Source organism: Acinonyx jubatus, chromosome D1 (assembly GCF_027475565.1).
Source record: "Acinonyx jubatus isolate Ajub_Pintada_27869175 chromosome D1, VMU_Ajub_asm_v1.0, whole genome shotgun sequence".
NCBI classification, from domain to species: domain Eukaryota; kingdom Metazoa; phylum Chordata; class Mammalia; order Carnivora; family Felidae; genus Acinonyx; species Acinonyx jubatus.
The window spans coordinates 25,785,148-25,805,753 of NC_069390.1; the positions used below are offsets into that span (position 1 = coordinate 25,785,148).

At 46.5% G+C, this 20,606-nt stretch overlaps 1 protein-coding gene across 4 annotated transcripts in view; it reads left to right on the top strand.

The window, feature by feature from the left end:
- Positions 1-18,791, top strand: part of PAMR1 (peptidase domain containing associated with muscle regeneration 1) — a 163,711-nt gene extending 144,920 nt beyond the window's left edge. For all 4 annotated transcript variants that reach the window (XM_053203310.1, XM_053203309.1, XM_015074400.3 and 1 more), the window contains 5 exons: positions 4,352-4,564; positions 6,555-6,621; positions 9,963-10,195; positions 11,068-11,360; positions 12,667-18,791. In XM_053203310.1, coding sequence (XP_053059285.1) covers positions 4,352-4,564; positions 6,555-6,621; positions 9,963-10,195; positions 11,068-11,360; positions 12,667-13,203 — 1,343 coding nt within the window. In that variant the 3' untranslated portion in view covers positions 13,204-18,791. The remainder of the gene's footprint in view (positions 1-4,351; positions 4,565-6,554; positions 6,622-9,962; positions 10,196-11,067; positions 11,361-12,666) is intronic.
- The last annotated feature ends 1,815 nt before the right edge of the window (positions 18,792-20,606 follow it).

A 20,606-nucleotide genomic window follows, 5' to 3' on the forward strand; every position in this document is an offset into this window, starting at 1 on the left:
GAGATAGTTTTTGAAATGTAACCCTGGGGAGGTGCTCTAATGAGATGCAGATGGTCTATAGACCCAACACGTAGATGTCTAAACTGGGAGAGAAAAGGATGGGTGGAGGAAGTCCTAGAATTCTCTTCAAAAGCATCCTAGGAGAGTGTACAGCTTTGGATAGTATAGGAAATAAATGAGAGGGAAAAGGAAATGATGCCCACTGGATGTTTGAGACAAGAATACAATTCTGAGGCTTCATGTTGCTTGATTAAAAGAGATGAGACAGAGACCATGGCTGATACCCAGAAGTCTGAGTCAACATCCTGGGCCCAGGTCTCCAGCGCATCATGTATAGACATTACCAAGAAGCTAGACAATAGAGTGGCATAAATAGACCCAATAATAGGTCTTTAGATTTCCTCGTGGGTTTTCTTTAAAGTGTCTGAATTTGGGGAATTGAGTTTTAGAAGTTGCGTACTTTGTAAATAAAGGCAAACAGGAGAAAAGGAAAGTACGTGTTATAGAAATTATTCCTCAAAACAAGCCCGGCCAGATAAGTGCTATTATCCCATTTTTCAGGCCAAAAAAAGCAAGGTTTGGAAAATTATGTCATTTTCCCACACCCTAGTTCATTAAATGGAAGAATGAATAAATTTTACCCTTTATCCCCTCCACCTACTAACAAATATTAACTGAGGACCTCTGGTGTACTTATTCTGGACACTGGGGACCCAAATAATTATTTCAACCTATATCTGTCTGATTCTGGAGGCCCTTCTTTTCCCCCCAGATTCTAGTGACAAAGCTCATTTAAATCTGAGCTCACAGTAGGTTGGATTATTCTGTGATTATGCAAGATGGTAATGAGATTTACAGGGAGGGGAGAGAGTATGGGAACATAAAACAATGCATGGCCCAGTTCATGCTAGGTTTATAGGCTGAGCAGGGAGGACCCAAACCATTTTGCCTGCTATTTTAAAAAATAAAAATAACGAATGACCACAAAAATAATAAACACCAAACTTTTATGGCTACAGTTTCTGATTGTCAAACATGGGGAAAAAATGATAAAGAGGCAAAAATCCTTTTTGATGTTACAAGCCAGAGAATGACTATAATTATTTTAAAGTATGTTTTTCCCATCCGTTTTTGTTTTTTGTTTTTTTTTTTTACCCCTTTGGCTGCTTAAAATTTTTTCTTTGCTTTTGGTTTTTAACAGTTTTGTGTAATAGGTCTGTGCCTGGTTTTCTTCCTATGTATCCATGTTGGGACTTTGTGAATCTGTAGGTTGATGTCTCTTATCCGTCTTTTTCAGCCATTATCTCTATATACTGAGATGCTAGGTACATGTATTTGTTAACCTTCTCTGTATTCTTACATGTTCCTGTACATTTTCACTTTTTTTTGTCTCTTGGGCTTCATCCTGAATTTTTTCTTGCGAGTTATATTTCAGTTTATTAATACACATAAGCTGTATCTGACTTGCTATTAAACTCACTTAATTTAAATTAAGCTTTAAATTTCTGTCACTGTAACTTTTCTGTTCTACCTTTCTCCTTTGGTTAGTTTCTCAGGTTTCCAGTCTTCTACTGAGGTTCTCAATTTTCTGTTTTATTTCCTTGAGCACATTGAGCATATTTATTTTCAAGTGGTGTCCTAAAACTACACGTCTGAATCCTTCCTGAATCTGTTGCTATTGCCTGTGTTTCTCTTGAATTTTAGCCATAGAGTTTTTTTTCCTAAGACTGAATTTTTAAGTAATCGCTACACCCAACTTGGGGCTCGAACTTATAACCCTGAGATCAAGAGTCACATGCTCCATTGACTGAGCCAGCCGGGTGCCCCAGCCATATAGGGTTCATTGGACCTAACTCGGAAGCATCATTCAGCACTAGGAAGCTCCATCCTGCCGACCATTCATGAGCAATAACTTAAAATCAAATAATAGTTCTCTGTTATAAGATCTCATCAAGTTTAAGGTGCATTGTTGATTTAATTATAGCTTCTTTGAGAATTGGAAGTAAAGACATACTACATGAAATGTATACATGTGACCTGATTCAGACATGTCACTTAAAAAAGAGTAGCATCTAAGAATTCTAGAAACATGGCAGAACTCCTCAGCCTTGGGCAGACCTGTTTGTATATCCTGACTCAGTTTCTCTTGGAGTCTCCCTTTAAATCCTCCTCAGGGAGAAAGGCAGATAACCTAAATTGTCCCAAGGCTTTGTTACCTCCAAAGGCTTGAGAACTTTCCAGTGCATTCCTGCTGGTTAAACCCACATTAAATGGGGAATTGGAAATATGATCCACAAGAATGCTGCCATTAGGAAATCACAGGGCAGGAGCCTGGTGGACCACAGAAGTCCTTACTTCTAAAAGGGGAGAAACCCAACTATCAGGCTCACGGTAGAAGGGATTTCTTATCTGCTGTTGAAACTGCTGTGATTCAACTATAGTTCATTTTCTTTCAGTATTCCAGGACTGGTCTTAAGTATCACCAGAATTTTTCTTGGCTGTGAGCTATAGGAAGCAAAACTCAAAATGGAGGAGAAACTGCCCTGGTGTTGCACAAATCATGCCCTTTGCACAAAGCATGGCCCTTTGATAGGCTAACTAACCACAGAGTGGAGCCCTGTGACCAAAATGAAGAATGCAGCCCCCATTAAGCAGAAGCCACTTCTCAACGCCAGTTGATTGTGGCCATGTGGGAACACAGGCCCAGGGTTTCCGGATCTGAATTTTGCTCAGAAATCAGTAATATGGATTTCTCTGAGCAATCTCCTGATTTTTATGTTGGCAGTGAATTCCATTTTCTAACACTTGCAGGTATGACGCACCATACCTTTTTGAGATGATTGCAAACTGTAGGCTCAGGTTCAGGCTACACGTTCTGGGCATTAAGTGATCTCCGCTCTAAGAAGGGAGTCCCATCACTGGAGCAATATGGAATGCTTTTTCTGCCTCTCCCTCCTACATCACAGAGGCATTCCTGGGAATATAAGCACTGGGGATTTCTAAGGCCGCTTGAAGTTTCAAAAAGTGCATTGCTCTCCATATGCCATGTTGTGAAAGCTCTCTCAGGTTCATTTCTTAAGTTAAGGTGGGGTTTTGGAGTTCCCCATTGTGGAAACTGCTCCTAGTATGTAGCCCAAAAGCATACAGAAGATCCTTGAAATCATCTGCCACATGGTCTATGGGCAGTCTTAAAGCAGACAAACCAGAAATTTGGTTAATATTAGCAACCCTGCCAAATTGGCACAAAGGGAAATTTACTCATTTTTACTTCTCAAGTATTTTAGAAGTGCTATATGAATGGAATGGAGATTCTTTTCTTGCCTGGAGGCAGGCAAGCAGGTTGCTTGAAAGGTAATTGGGACGGTTAAGGGAAGAAAAGCATGTCAGATGCATGATCACATTGCGTGGGGACTGTTTCATAGGGATGAGTCTGTGTCTGAGAAGAAATGATTAAAAAGAGACCACGGAGGCTGACGGAGCGATTGGTGCCCAAGTGCAGTAACTAAAGGTCGAATTCCTCAGGGGACTCCCTGTGCGTCCTTACGCAAGCAGGATTCACCCTTGTGCCATAATCCATTTGAGAAAAATATGTTACCTGATAGAATCTTTCCAGGAATTGTCTGATACCCTGTTCAGTGCTCGGACACTGGTGTTATAGCTGGTGTTGACATTTCTGCTCTCCATTGCTGTCCCATGTGAGTTAGAGAATAGAAATGCCTTTGGAGTGGACATTAAGTGTTTATTTAGTTAGAAAGTATATAGTTGGAGATCGGGGGAACTTTGTTTTACCTCTGAATCTATATAGTTTCTAGTATTTTTTCACTATAACTTTCAGCACACTTGGGTTCCTGAAGATGAGACATAGCATCTAAATTCATTTCACACATAAGGCTTTGTTTCTAGTAAGTTCTACATTCTAGGTATAATACAAATAGGAAACTGAATGGTCTTGTTGAATTGCACAAGCTTTAGGGAATGGAAGAGACAGCACAACACTGAAAAGCAATAACCCCTGGGTACTGGTCATAAAATCTAGGTGCAATGTTTATTTTGCCCAGGCCTGTCCAGCTCCCACAGTTTGAGAAAGAAATGAACAAGATCACAGGAGAGCCAGTGGCGATGTCAAATTTATTTATATACGGGATGAAATACTTCTCAAGGGAAGACATGTCTAACGCATGCATTTTCTATTACGAGTTTTCTCTTGGTGATTCCTCTGGGTACCGTCCATAGCAGGCTCCACCTCACTGCATTTTTAATTCAGTGAAACATGAAAAGATTTGGTTCTAAAATGGAATACTCCACACTTTTAACAGCTCCTCCCCCCGCCCCCTTTTATTTCTTCTTTTAGTCCTGGAAGAAAGAAACTGCTCGGACCCTGGGGGCCCAGTCAATGGGTACAAGAAGATAGCAGGTGGCCCTGGGCTTATCAACGGGCACTATGCGAAAATCGGCACTGTCGTGTCCTTCTTTTGTAATAACTCCTACGTTCTTAGTGGCAACGAGAAGAGAACTTGCCAGCAGAATGGAGAGTGGTCGGGGAAACAGCCAATCTGCATAAAAGGTAACCTACAAGTATTTGCGAGAGCCACAGAAGGAGACGGAGCTGCGGACTTTTTGGTAGTTGCCATACATGGGTGTTTGTGAGCCCCTGAAAAAAGAAAATGCCTTTCCCTCTTAGGTTCTCCCTGGAACCATCCATAACTCCCAGGTGGGAAGCCATCTCTGAAAACATTTGCTCCTTTTCTGGACCTCCAGAGGACCTGCTTATCCTAATCACAGCTTCTTGCTGTGATCAAGATAGTTATCAGAGCAGTTTAGGAAAGGTGACAGGACTGATTTAGATATGCCGACCCAAGAACAAAATTGAGGCAACCAGTGTGCTTCAATATAGCTGTGTTTATCTACTGTCCATGAAATACAAAGTTAACACAGGAAACAAAGCAAAATAGACACACCGTCCCGCCGGCCTATGTGGCAGTAAGTTTAAGATGTTAACATAGTGGGGACACCTGGGTGGCTCAGTCAGTTAAGCGTCCAGCTCTTGATTTCGGCTCAGGTCATGATCTCACGGTTTGTGAGTTCGAGCCCCTCATTGGGCTCTGTGCTGGCAGCACGGATCCTGCTTGGGATTCTGTCTTTCTCTCCCTCTCTCTGCCCCTCCCCTGCTGGCGCTGTCTCTGTCTCTCTTTAAATAAATAAACATTAAAAAAAGATGTTAACATGGTGAAAGACATCTTAACAAGATGTCAAGTCCTTGAGCATTCAAGGCAGAGTTAGAGGAAACAGATGAGCAATGTATGTTCAGAGAAGGGAACGATCAATATTGCTTGAAATGGGGAGAGCTGCACACCGCAAGTCAGAGGAGAGCCAATCTGGGGAGCTGGGAAGGGTTGGCAGAGATAAAGAGCAATCGGGACGATATTGCCATCATGAGACAAAGGAAAACAAGGAAGTATAGGCAGGAGGGAACGGATCATGCTAAACTCAAAGTGGGGCCGACTGGGAATCTGGGAGGAAGATGGAAAAGGTTGGTTTGGGACCAGAAAAAAAATGGGACCTTGTACAGAGAAGCCTGAAACTTCCCCCTTGGCACTGGGGGTGGGTAGTTTCTTACTGAACCAGGTCAACAGCCCCTGTATTTCAGGGGCAGGTCACAATCATCTGGCTGTTTCCTAGGAAGAAAAGCATGTCCTTGGCCTAGATTATCCAGATAATTGCCTTAATCCTCCACTTTCCCTTCTGGGTGTTTGTCAACAACCCAACTCCTGGGAAAAGGAATAAAAGAGAATTGGTTTGTGAAAGGAATAAATCACTTTAGACTTTAGCCAGAAGCGACCTTCGTCCCCACCAGCACAGACTCTGATTCTTGATTTCATTAAGTATGGACACGGTGTTACATATGTCCTTGGAGATTTTTGTCAACTTTTCTCTTACGAATTAATAACAACCAAAGTTCTCTAGTTTGCTAATTAGACGAATGTTGGCTGCCTGATTGGGAAAGTGGAGCGAGAAGGATTGCTTTTCACTTGTGAAGAAAGAGACACTTCAGCAAAATTACGCTGGTCTTTGAGGTGTCCTTAAATGGTCATCAGGAGCCTCAATTTCAGAGAAAGGACATGAGGGAATCAGCTACCCAAGACTTCCCCATGGTGGACACTGACATCTGGTCCTAAAGGAGAACCTTGTAGTTCCCTGCGTGGGGCTTTAGGTTAGAACCTTCATTTTGACCTTGACTCCATTTTCCATCAAGGTCACTAATGCTGTCGTGTGAACAGAGAGTGCCAGTGTGTTGACTGCCAGGGTTCCACATCACCTAGGTAGAGCGGCTTTTCAGAGGTGCGTGCTCTACGTGGCTTCTTCGGAGGGGCTTGTCAATTTAGATGGAAGGCGGCGAGCTCTTTCGCTAGGGAGCTGTCCAAGCTTGGCCGGCATGCCTCCCCTCAGAGACCCCTGGGGGTGTCCAGAAAGGGCGGTCAGGGATGAATCTGAACGGAATGATGGGAGCAGTTAATATGGGAAGAGATTATGCAGTGTTGTCTCCTTCGTTCTAGCCTGCCGAGAACCAAAGATCTCAGACCTGGTGAGACGCAAAGTTCTTCCAATGCAGGTTCAGTCAAGGTGAGGTGGAGACACCCGAGCTCTGCTTTAAAGGCAAATGCATGCTTTCCCCTCCCGCCCCTTTTCTCGACTTGCGTTTGGCCAAAGACACTCTGGGGTTTCTTAGGGACACTCAGAGCTGACTGCTCATGAAAGAACAGGGCCTATTAGAGGGAGGCTGATAAGCCAGCTGCCTTTGGCCAAGAGGTAGCAACAGCTGGAACGTGTACAGCTGGAACGGTTCACTGGATCGTGGGAAAGCAGGTGGTTGATGGGAAGTGAGGCTTGAAGATGATCCGTGACGGACTGGATTTTAATACTCGAGTCTTCGTGAAATTGCTCTGTGTTTACTAGGGTACCTTCTACAGGGATGGCCCTCCTGCCAGACTCAGGAAGATGTTTTCTGTAGTAATCAACCAGAGGAGGCACGCCGGTGGCACCCAGGAACTAGAGACAAACGATCAGTCCTGATGAGGGACGCGGGCCCTCAGATGTGCCCGCCCAGCCTTCCTCCAGGGAAGACAGATGTGGAGGCCACCGGTGGGGATGGAATAGGCCCATTTCTACCACTTCTCGCCTCATTTTGCAGGAAACACCGTTTCATCTCATCTCCTGCCATTCTTCTCCTCACCCTCCGCTCCGGCCACACGGGCTGCCTGGCTCGTCCTCTCTACCCCTCCACGCACGATGCCGCTTCAGAGCCTCACAGCTCTGTCTGGACCCTGCTTCCACTGGATTTCAGTGAGGCTTCATGCCTCCCTTCCTTCAGCTCTCGCTCAGCTTTTTAACCTGGCAGAGAGACCTTGCCTGGCTGTGCTTTTGAAAATAGCAACCCCCCCCCCCAAATTAACAACCATGTTGTGGTACCATTTAATGTTTTCTCTTTTTACACCTTATATAAAATTAAGCCACAGTCAACCGGATAAATAAGTAAATAAGCAAATAAAATAAAGGTAGTAATGTCACTACCACCCAGACCGCAGAGCCGACTTCTCTACTCTCTGGCATTTGCTGTGATTCCGTCTTCGGCTTGGCTTCTATCCCCACCTGTCATCTCGCATCCATTTTTTTATTTGTTCAAGTTCTATCTCTACCACCCGCCCCCCCCCCCCAGCCCACAAAAATAAGTAAATACAGGTTACAAGCGCACGAACATTTTGTGTCTTGTTCATGCTCGAGTTCTCCTGCCAAGAACAATGCTTGCCACACAGGGGGCACGCAAGAAAACACACCCCGAACATGGACTGAATGAATGGGACTGACAAACAATGGCTCGAGACCGGCTTCTGTCTCTCTTTAGGGTTGTATTTAGTATTCTTGGGCAAGCTCCTACGCTTGCTAAGCCTTTAGTTGCCTCTTTTGAAAAATGAGGACGATCATTATAACATGTGTCTCTGGGGATTGCTGAACAGATTAGACGCAGCCCCGATAGACAGCATTTATCGAATGCTATGTGCCCAGTTACTCTTCTGAGCGCTTCCCATGCATTAGCTCGTTTACTCTTTGTTACGACCTCTGAGGTAGGGATTATCATTATTACCATTTTATTATAGATTTTATTATCAATTTTATTACGGATGGGTAAACCGAGGCTCAGAGAAATTAATTAACTTGCTCAAAGTCACATTGCAAAATGCGGATCCAGGATGCAAATCCAGGATCTTCACAGTCTTCAGGGTCTTCAGGGCTTGGTCCCTTATGCACTAAGCTCTAACTAAGTCCTACGTAAAGGCTTTAGCAGAACACTTGCCCGGATGAACACCTGTCACTGGTAGCTATTGCTTTTAGGATTGGTAACAGTGCATCCCAGTCACCAGAACTGGCCACAGCCAAGTGACCTGAAATATTCACAAAGCAGGATATTCCTCAGTCTCTCACCCTTCCTCTGGATATCTCCTATTTCTGTCTTTCCCTTTTCAGGCAAGGCATTCCCTTGGGAACAGTGGCTGTAGAAGACAAATTCTGCTCCCTTTCCTGATCTTTATGACCTACCTGGAGCTGGACTCTCCGCTAAGTGGGATAAACCTGTTCTTTCCAAGGAGACGTCTTGTAGAGCAGCCCCTGAGCTATTGAAAAAGACTATGGGGCTTTGCATTTTTAAAGCGATTATAATGGGAGGTTAGGTGACAAGGTGCCCAGTAGCTCATGTAGATGAAAAAGCAAGCCTAAAACTTGGTTTTAAGGATCTTTCTGGAAGATAGGCTGCTGGCAAGTGGATATACATATCTCCAGCAGCCTAGTCACCCAAGAACCCCCAAAGGCAGTGTAGTCTTTCAACAGATGGACCAAAAGATGAGCTTGTTGGCCAATTCAGAAGCTCCTTGAACTGCAGACCTTGTTCTAAACTGGGCTCAAGATTTGTTGAATGAAATCAGTGTGGGTGGAATATTTGCTCTGAGTGAAGTGCCGTGCAGACACATGACACAGATTTCTTCAGATGACATCAAATGGCCCAGTGGAGACACCAGGTTGGGAACCATAACTGCTCAGTGCTGCCTTGGGTACCAACTTAGCTTCCCGTGTACCCTTCTGTGTACTCTCACTCCCCTCTCTGGGCTTCCTCTCCCCATTCATTCAACAGAGATGAAAACATTGTTTCCTAAAAGAATTCTAACTTTGCAGTGATCGTTAGCACTGATACACTGATGTAGAACGCAAGCTCTACAATGTGTGTGCGTCTCCCCCAAGAACCCCTGAGTGGTCTCTGGGGGCTTTAGCTCCAAGTGCTCATTTGAAAGGCCTTTTCGCATTTACACACAGTACGCTGTGTTTCTGCCAATCATTGTGCCCTGAGAAAGCTCTATTCTCTGAGGTGTCCTAATTATATACGCTGATTGCTAAATCAAACTACTGTATCAACACAGTTTAGTTCAAGTCAATTCCTAATGTTACCCCATTATGATAATGTTTGGAGGACAAAAGATGCCTGGATTTCTCTCATTCAAATGAACTTCCTTTCTTGTTTAATTTCACAGTTAATTTTTCTCTGTGTGCACGTATAACGTACCCTTGGATTGCAGCTATTACACCAGATACTATCCTTTGGTTAAAATCCTAGGCAGCCGGAGGCATGCCAGAAATGGAAATGGATGAACAGAATGAAGGTTGAGGTGTGCAAGAGAATTTGCTCAGTGGCAGAAGGGAAGTGTGTGTGTGTGCATGCGTGTGTGTGTGTGTGTAAGTAAGAGAGAGAGAGGAAAGAGAGGGTGGGGGAGGTGAGCAGGAGGGATAGAGAGAATGAGATAGACTTTTCGTTTTCTGCTCTAACCAAATATCTACGTGGGGGGCTGGCATGGATACCATAGGGGCCGCCATGACTGTCTCTCACCCTGTTTTCTCTGGGCCCGTGGGCCCCAATGCAGGGAGACGCCGTTACACCAGCTCTACTCAGCATCCTTCAGCAAGCAGAAACTGCAGGGCGCCCCCACCAAGAAGCCAGCCCTTCCCTTTGGAGATCTGCCCCCTGGGTTCCAACACCTGCACACCCAGCTCCAGTACGAGTGTGTCTCACCCTTCTACCGTCGCCTGGGCAGCAGCCGCCGGACATGCCTCAGGACCGGGAAGTGGAGTGGACGTGCCCCGTCCTGCATCCCTAGTGAGTCAAGGCTTGTCCTGGGGCTGGAGCCCCTTACATCTTCCATGGTTACTTGTGAATAGCCCTCAACCCTCTTGAAGACTTTTTGGGAAAGGTTTCTCGTCCAATGGTCTTAGGTGAATTTTTTTTGGAGGGGGCATACTTCCTTCTGAATAATTCTCTTATGTTTCCTTGGATAAAAGGGAGAGAACCGTCATTACACACAGGTGGGGAAAGGAGTTAACAATTCCAGAAGGCTTCTAATTATGTCATCTTGGATATCCCATCTAAGCCCGTTTTCATGCTCATCATCCAGTGGTATTGAGTAAGTAATTGTTACTAATTAGGTGATGAGCTTTTAATTACCCATAAGGCTAAGATGATGATTACTGAAGTAGTATGTGGAAGTTTCTGGAATAGGGTCTTGCACATAGTAAACTACCTTCCCCACCCTCTTTGTCAAAGGAGAACAGTATGGCTTAATTCTTTGTGGTCAAGTTTATAATGATAGTCATTGATATTTTGAGTCTAACTGTTTACATACATGATCATCCAGCCTCCTCAAGAATTGGGTGAGACACGTGTGATTCCTGTATCCATTTTGTAGGCAAGAAGACTGAGACTTTAAGAGATTAGGCAATTTGCCCAAAGTCCTATTGATAGTAAGTGCCTGGGATCCAAAGCCTTCAATCTTCACCCTAGACTTTATAGCCAGCCATGACAAGGTGGTTGGTAACTCTTTAATGGGAAAGGAAAAACAGCTTAGATGCTTAGTGGTCATCATGCGCACGGTGCTTACCTTTCCAGGTTTGTGTTTTCTTGACTGAGTAACACGTTCCCCTTTGGATGGGATAGTCTGAGTTTATCTCACTGAGCCAATGCTTTCTCCATAGTCTGTGGGAAAACTGAGAACATCGCCGCTCCAAAGACCCAGGGGATGCGCTGGCCGTGGCAGGCGGCCATCTACAGGAGGGCCAGCGGGGTGCATGGTGGCAGCCTGCACAAGGACGCGTGGTTCCTGGTCTGCAGCGGCGCCCTGGTGAATGAGCGCACCGTGGTGGTGGCTGCCCACTGCGTAACTGACCTGGGGAGGGTCACCATGATCAAGACAGCAGACCTCAGAGTCGTCCTGGGGAAGTTCTACCGGGATGATGACCGAGAGGAGAAGACCATCCAGAGCTTGCGGGTGAGAGAGGGCTGTCCCCTGGAGACTAGGCCTCGGCCCAGCAAACTCCACACCAGGAGAGCAGCAGGTGTGCCTGTGCCGACACCTTGGCACTGTAGCACCCAGCCAGAGGCTGGCATGTAGCAGGTGCCCAATATTTCACGTAGACAGATACTAGAAAGGGGTACCTAGAGAGACTAGGGAGTCTTTTCTCCCTTTGTTTTCAAAATAAGATTGTAACAACTATCATCTATCATGGAGATCATCAAAAGTTAATCACCCATTATGTTTAGGTCACTGTACTAGGTAGGCTTTGAGGACATAGAAAGATTTTACCAAGGTACTCCTGATCAATTTATAATATACATCTGTCTTTATTTGCCTCTTTCCCTCCCTTCCTCTCTTCCATCCACCTACCCACCTCCCTCTCTATCTATCCATCCATCCATCCATCCATCCATTTATCCATCTTATCCATCTATCCATTCGTTGTTGATCTCCCATAGTACGCCATTCACAGGGAATAGATACAGAACTGATACATAAGAATAGATACACGAGGCATGGTTTTTGCCCTGAGGAGTCCACAGGCTACTGGAAGTGACGGACCAGTATGTTATGATTAGTTTGACACAAGAGAAGCCCCGAGGAAATGTGCCCAAAGGTAGTTGCAGTACTAGAACACGAACATAAAAATGTTAGAGCATATCACAGACGTAGGCTCCTAGAAGCTGCCATCAAAGTGAATGATCAGCAAGGATTGGGACAATCAGCAAAGACTGTGGAAAAGTCTTATAGAGCATTCTGGGTGGAGCTCTGTCTTCTTACTGGCTTACAGATGAACGTGTATGGTGGGCCCGAGGTTGCAAACTGGTCGCCTTGAGGGGTTTGTGTTTGGATGGCGCTAACATACATTTTTTTTAAGCCAGTTCTGTGCCAGCATTTAAAAATCAGGAGGTTCAGATGAAGGTCTGGAGTCTGTTCTCTGGCCAGGTTAGAATGCTGCCCCCTTTCGGCCGGGCAGTGGTCAGCTGGAGCAAAGTGGCCCCTACCCGCTTTAGATGGGTTGTGCCACACTGTTGTCGGCAGCCCCGTCTGCCGCCCCCACTTAGTTAACCCCACCTACCAGGCAGCAGTGGGCTTTTCACTTTGCAGCCCCCGAAAGAGAGCTGATGTTTCCCAGGACCCCTTAAGCAAAGCATCTCCAAATAATTATGTGTGTCCCTAAGACATTTGCTCCGAATTTTATTTGGCCCCAGGGCTTGCCTGTTCTTGTTCACTGTGCAGCTCGTGGCTCACCACTACTGTCCATTTCTTGCGTTTGTAGATTTCTGCAGTCATCCTGCATCCCAACTACGACCCCATCCTGCTGGACACGGACATCGCCATCCTGAAGCTCCTGGACAAGGCTCGTGTCAGCACCCGCGTCCAGCCCATCTGCCTCGCCGCCCCGCGGGACCTCAGCACCTCCTTCCAGGAGTCCCGCATCACCGTGGCCGGCTGGAATGTCCTGTCCGATGCCAGAAGCCCGGGCTTCAAGAACGACACGCTGCGCTCAGGGGTGGTCAGGGTGGTGGACTCGCTGCTGTGTGAGGAGCAGCACGAGGACCACGGCATCCCCGTGAGCATCACGGACAACATGTTCTGTGCCAGCCGGGACCCCGCTGCCCCTTCTGATATCTGCACGGCGGAGACGGGAGGCATCGCGGCTGTGTCCTTTCCGGGACGGGCGTCCCCCGAGCCACGCTGGCATCTGGTGGGGCTGGTCAGCTGGAGCTATGACAAAACATGCAGCCACGGCCTCTACACGGCCTTCAGCAAGGTACTGCCTTTTAAAGACTGGATCGAGAGAAACATGAAATGAGCCTCGGCGCCACTGAGGTGCTTTTCGTGGGTCCATCTCTACGTGGGTTGCCTGAGGCAGTGTGGACCTGAAGTTTGATTCTGCCTGTGAATTCGGCTGGGCCAGGGCTTCTGACTTCAAGATCGAAACTCAGCGGAGAGTGAGTAGAGCTCACTTTTTGGTAGACCGCTGCCTTCCTGGCTGCTGACACCATTTGGAAGACACCAACCACGGCTGCTTTGCAAGGACGGAGTCTCCTCCAAAAAGACTATGGGGATAGCAGAGAAGTGGTCCCCGTTCCACCAGCCCAGTGGCTTTGCCCACCTGCCCTATGGTGGTGTGAATGTCATGGCCAGCTCTGGCGGAGACAGCATTGGCCAAGAAGTCTGGGTTTCATGAGGTCTCTTCCAAGACTCTAGCCAGACCACGTTCCAAAGAGCCACCCGTGGGACAGCCCGGGACAGCGGAGCTTGGATGTGGCTCTGGCTTTTGTGTACATTGCCACCGTAAAGCGTGGTCCTTCTCTTTCTCAATCCCCTGTCCATATTTTAATAAAACGAGGGTTGGCTTCTGACCTACAGAACCGCTGTGCTATGGCTCTCATTGCTGCGTGCTGCTTCTGATGGCTTGAAGCCCCTTAAAATAGATCCTCAAGTCATAATTTCAAAACAATGCGTGTGGCAAAGCCGAAGCCATCTTTTCAATACCAGCCCCTGAAATTGCTGGGTGATGGGCTGGAGGAGGAACAACATGGGGGCCGTCAGAAAAGGCACAAACAGAGGAAAATACCAGGGATTAGATGATTTCTAGTGTCCCCTCTGGTTCTCATGCTCCAGATCTAACCCAAAACTCTGCTTTGAACTTCTGTCCATCTTGATGACGTATTCTCATAGCATCTGAACTGGAATCACCTATTTACTCACACTAGATTGAGATGTGCCAAGACAGTGAAGCTCCACTGTTTTCCAGAAGTGATGTGACTTTCTTTTCAAACGCTACCTGGCTCTCACCGGATAGCGGCGGGAAAAAAATATGAATTCAGTCCCTGAAGTGATCTTTTCAGTAACTTTCACTTTTGTGTGTGTGGGGGGGGGGGGCTCACTCTTTTATCCTTTCTTCCCTGCTCTCCTGGCCAGTCTCGTCTCCTCCAAGAGGGTGCCGTGGAGGCTACCCTTCAAGTACTGGGCCACAATGAGACTCCGGAGTCCCTGCTGGCTCTTGGGTGTGTGTGGTGGGTCCTTCCCATCCCTGGCCGTCCTGCCGACATTGACCTCGAGTGCCACAGCGGTAACCACTGAAACTTGTGCCGTGTTCTCTCTGCTACCGTGGGGCCCAGCAGCCCTCCCTCCTGACATGGTACTCCTGAGTCGTGGGGGTGACTCCCTTTTGACCCTGGTTTGGATCACTCGGCCTCATTGCCACAGCGACAACCTTCTCTGGTAGCCATCCTGCCAGACTCTCAGTGACCTCCCCTTCTACCCTTGGGGCCTTTGCGAGAATATCTCGGTCTTTTCTACACTTCATGAGGGCTGAGAGCCCAGGGTTGGTACAGGGACCTCCAGAAGATACTCATCTCCTATAGACCCAAATAGGAACATTACTCTTTCTCAACCTACTGGAGAGAACTTCGACCTTCAGCTCTTGGGCCGCAACACAGGAGATTAGGATACACTTGTCTCCCAACCTGCCTACTATCTCTGTGTCTTTACATAATTCCCTGAGCCAGGAGACAGTTTCTGGTACTTTATCGTCTTGTCGGACTTTCCTGGGGCTTTCCAGAATCCACACCCACCTCCTTTCTCTCATGGCTTAGTCGAAGAGCAATGTATTAGTTATCAACTTCTGAGTAACAAGCATCTAATATTTAGTGGTTAAAACAAGCAATAGTTATTCTCTCCTAGCCTCAGTGGGTCAGGAACTGGGGAGCTGAGCCTGGCATGATGCCGTAATGATCTGAGACCTTAACTAGGGCTGCGGCATCGGGTTTGACAGATATTGTTACCAAATTGCTGCAAGGTTTTTTCGTTTTCTTTTTTATTTTTTTTTTCTAAGCCTAGAAAACTTGGATTTTGAGAGGTATAATGGGAGTCTGAGCAAAGAAATCTAGATTCAACTTCCTGCCTCTCAACTTCTTTTCTAAGTGACCTGCGGCAAGTCACCTAACATAGCTGCCTCAGTTTCCCAACTGTTAGGTTGACATAATAAAATCCATCTTTTGTGGGGACTGTGATGATTAAGTCAGATACCATGTAAAGTGCTGAGCATAGTACATGGCTTATAGCTCGGTGCCTGTAATATGAGGCGGGGGCTAGGCTGTCCAGCTGGGCACAGCTCCATAGAGCCTGCATCTGTGCCTCTGTGGGCATATCCGACATGGGTGCCCATGTGCATAACCTGTTCTCTCTGTCCTGACCCCCCCCCACCCCCCACCACTCCCCAGACCATCAGTTCCCTACTTTCTTGACATCCTTTCCGTCCTTGCCCCGTCATTCAGACTTGGTTCACATTTATGTCATCTCAGCTATGACTTTGATCCCCTCAGAAGTTGAAACGGGCCTGAAATCCTGGCAGCCCTGCCTTGGCATACTTGGTTAATGGGTCCCATGCCCATTTCTCCACCACCCCCAAGATCTTCCCGTCCCGGCATTGCCCTCGTGGGCTGCAAGCACTCTGCCATGCTGACCGAAATCTCTAGGTCTGGACAAGAGAGTCAGACACCAGCCTGTCCCTTGGCCACATCTGGCACCATAGGAATGCCATCCATATCTTCATAACATGGCCTTCACATCCTAGCATGGGGCTGTGAGGATGAGAGATCTCTTTCTCAGCTGGGAATCTGGAGTGGCCCATCAGTCAGGGGTTTTGATCAGAGAATCAGAACTTCTAAGAGTCTTATAGAATAGGGAATAGTAATGAAAACATACAGTTGTGGGCACTGGCAGGGAAGTCTGTGGGAGGCTCTTGCCTTGGCATCTGGTGTTGAACCTGGAATCAACAGGGCCAGCAGTCGGGAAGGAAAGCTGGCTGGGAAGTTGGCCAAGCAAGGACAAGCTGAGACCCCCAAGGATGAAGGGAAGCCCATGTTTTCCCTTGCCGTCCCCAGCCGTCCTGACACCCTTAGCATGTAGCTGTACGCACACCTGATCCAGGACACTCAGAGAAGCTTGAAGAGCATTTCTAGCAGGTGGGCCTGGGTGCTGTCCCCCTCACCCCCCAGCAAGGTGAGCCGGTGGATCAGTGACCTTGAGTGTGAATGATCACAGTGACTGGTGTGCTACCAGCTTTCAGAGCAGGGAGGTACTGCTCCACTCCCCTCTTCAGATCCCATGGAAGTTCCTCTTGTGCCCACCCGCAATCAGATAAGGAAGGGAATTTTGCATAGTTTCAGCTTCCCCTAGGTTGACCTGGAACAAAAGCCATTGCAAATTATGGGATATGAATGCTGGACAAATGTTTGTCCATTCAGGATGCATTCGGGGGGAGCCCGAGAAGACTCCTGCTTCACCCAAAACAGTTTGGTTCTGATTCGTTTTGAAGTAGTTCTTTTTGTCTTTTATGCACAGGCAGCCCCCACTGTGGAACGTTCTGTTGGCGAGGCCTTGAGGAGCTGGCCTGGCACTCGCAGCTAGGCTATGGTGTTCTCTTGTTGAAGGTCAGTAATTTCACAGGATGCCAGTAGCAGTCAAGATCATTCTGTGACTGTGATGGAGCAAAACACCAAGACCCCATTATCTTGTCAATGAACAGACAAAAGCAGGGTCACCATACAAACCACAAAAACACCAATTACTCCCTCTTCAGCTCATGTGTGTGACTGGCTGCTTCTACCAATTACTGTTTTAGCTTTGGCCAGTTTTCCTTTCAGATAAGATTTATTGAGATCGCTATTACAGAATGACCTCCACTTACTGATAGTACTTGAGCTAGAATAAAGTCCCACTTCCTTGCAACCTCTCCCAGATAACCTAATAGAAGCCCAAATCCAGTAAGTTCTTTCTAATACTATCTAGGTGAGATACCCTACAGTTCCCCAGGATATACACTCTCTTTTATATCAAAGAGCAGTTAAATCCAACTTGCTTAGCTAGTGGTGTATTTCTGGTGGTCCTTGGCTGGAGGTCACTGAAAAAAAAATGTATATGCCCACATATGCCTCCATGTGTATAGTAAGAGTTTTGCCTAAATCATATAGAACTTACTTAGATTTTGTATATCATATGATAAAATGTATATGATATATAAAATGTAAGTAAAGTCTATATGATTTAGGCAAGCCTCTTGCCTTCCTTAAGAGTGGCCAGGCTTACACATCAAGAGGACTTTTCAAGAGTAATGGGGTAGTTGACTCACACTGTATTCTCTCATATCCACTCCAACAGGAATTGAGATGACGGGGCAATCCAAGCAGGCTAGCATTTCCAGTTAACTTGACATTCACAGGGTAGTTAGCACTTCAACTGAGTCTTTGGAGTGGTGGATGGGAAGGAAGTAGTATATAAGAACTTGGCAAGTGCATAGGTTTAAGCATGGAAAGGGATGGCCTAGAGAAGGACCAATTATTGCCCATGAGCGCTTTATTGCAGTGACAGGTCAGGTTGGCCAGCCAAGGCAAGGCCAGTCCAGGCGAAGCCAGTTGGTGGTGGATTTCAAATGCTGGGGTGAATAATTTGGCTTCTTTACTGCCCATCGGCAAGTTTCAAACTCCTGTCGATGTTTCCAGGAGTGAAAGGGTTGACGTGGAATTCTAGACAGGCCTCTCGGGCTGACTGTGCAGACAGAGGCAATGGTTAGAAGACCCAGCCTGAGCTCAAATTCCATCTCTGTCAATTTGCACGCTGTGACCTTGAGTGTGACATTTGATCTGTATTCTGCAGTGGCCTCTTCTGTAAATGGGACTGGTGTGATGTGTATGTGAGCTCGGCATGGAAGATGCTGTCTGACCCATTGCACTTGGTCAATAATGGCCACTGTTATGGCTGTTGTTTAGCTGTTCTTGAGGAGGAGGAGATTGGATGTCTGGGAACCAGTTATGGGAAACCTTACAAGGGGTGGAGAGGAGAAGAGAAGTCTTTCAATGCGGCTGAGGTCCCAGCATGTAGAAATAAGTTCAAAAATCTGCAGAGTGGGGTTGACAACAGGAAAGGGTGGGCAGAAATAAATAGGGGCCTGGGTTAGAAAAACCAAAAAGTCTGAGAGCAAGGAGCAATGGGATTGTGTAAGTGGTAGGTGTCTGGATAAATTTCTGAGACAAAGTGCTAGGCTTGCAGTGACTTTTTATACGTTTCCCATCTGCATGTGTGTGCGTGCGTGTGTGTATGTGTGTGTGTTGGGATGGAGTGGGGTAGGGGGGCTATATATATTGAAAGGGACCAGGCTGAGCTGGCCAGTAGAAAATATAGAGCTATTTCACCCCCTCGTTTCCAGCATAACACACATTGTCCTCTGAAGTTATGCGTGTGGGGGCTGAATATGAATCTTTACAGTTCTTTGGGATTTCAGATTTTTTTCTGCGGCCAGATTTGTCACCTACTCAAAACTTAATGGGCCTTCCACATTCACCTCCTATATCAGAACATCAGTCAATAAAATCTCTTCTATCCCTAATTCAATCAAGAGTTGTGAGTTCATGGATTTTCTACCTGCCTGTCATTCATTCATCAACAAAAATGAATAGAGTGCTTACTACGTGCAAAGGACCGAAACACTACAGGGGGGCGAAACAGGCTTGGTGCTTGCTCTTGGTCATATAATCCGAGAAATAAGAAATCACGGTAATTACTAGGAAGGAAGACACAGGGTGCTGTGAGACCCTCTAGCAAGGGTGGCTGATTTAATCTGGAGGGTGGGGTAAAAGCTTGCCTCCCCCCAGTTGGCTAGCAAATGGAGCCCGGGCCATGGGGAAGAGCGTTCCAGATAGGGAGAAAAGTATGTGCCAAGGTGTTGAGAAGCAGGGCTCCCGGCCTGTTTGAGACACTTCTAGAAACCAGTAAGTCTGCGGTGGGAAGCGTGAGGAGAACAGTGGTGTGGTGTGTGGCTAGGGATGGAGTCCCATGGGCCATGACCACCTGGGGAGGTTGGAGGATGAGGTGAGTGGGCATGGCCGGGACCACCCTGCACGTATCAAACCCTATGAATCCTACCTGTGCCCTCGGAATTAGTGAGATCATCAACCCAATCAAGTGTAGCCCTTGGCTTTGACGTGGGGTTTTTCCATGGCACTTCTAACCTGGACAGGAAGACCTTGAGTGTCATTGCTCTGACGCCATCCCATATTGTTTGGACAGTGAATGATCGTAGATGAAGAGGAGCTAAAAGAAGGCTGACGGCCAATGCAAGATGCAAAGAACTGAGACCCTTAGATCTCAGCTCTGGCCTGCCTTCTATTTTTCTCCTTCTTTAGGATCCTATGAAAATGTTGAGTGAAACTGTTCGGATCCCCAGGGCTTGGGGGAAGTTTATCTTTTCAGGGCTGCTGGAAAGACGAGAACATTCTGGGGTGGTTTGGTAGCCATTTGTGGTTTCTCTCTGCTTTTTCTGGCAGCAGGACCTGCCTTCCCTGGCAGGGCTCTGCCCGGATGTGCCGTTGAGGCCCAGCATTTTAAGAAGAGTGTCTCAATGGCTGAGTTTTTCAGGGCTCGCTTCGCATTTGTATTTCAATTCACCGAGTGTTTCTACAGAGGCTTGTAGTCTAGGTTTGATGGAGAGTTTTGTCAACAAAGGAAAAAAAAAAGTAGGTAAAATTAGCGAATAGCTTTCTCAGGTGAAGAATAATATTAGCGATTGAATTCTCAGAGAAGAAAAACAACAGTGCTCCGTTCCTGAATTTATGGTCTCTAGGAAAAGGTAATTCCAGACCAAAGAGAAAGAAAGGACGTTATTAATCCCTGTTTGCAAAGGGGAACAGGGTGTTGCAAATACAACATCCACGTGCTAATAAATGAAACCTTCAAGTGGACTAGAATGGTTCTACTTTACCTGTTATGCAAAGGCATAATTCAGCCTTCGATTTGAAGAAGAAAAGATCTCTGAATCTATAGTCTTCGGTTAGAAGAACCAAATTACCTGGTTGCTCTCTCTTATTCTCTTAATAAGGAAAATAACTTTATAAGAAAAAATACTTTTGGGATTTGATACAAAGCCTCCCTCGGAATAATCATGTAATTTCATTAGGAGGTGAATACAGGAAATAGAACAAATCACGTCACTGGATTTTCTGAGGTCACGAGAGCCTGACTTGGGCTTCTAATTCACTCCTTTAGCCAAATCATTTAGCATTTAACCACCACGAGCCGGTGTCAAGCAGAGAAATCATCTCAAATATAAACAGTGTTCACCCTTTGCCCATCAGAAGGATGTCACTAGGGAATATTGTAATGTGCCGGCAGAACAAAGGGAAACACGCATAACAGGCATTCTTTGCCAGG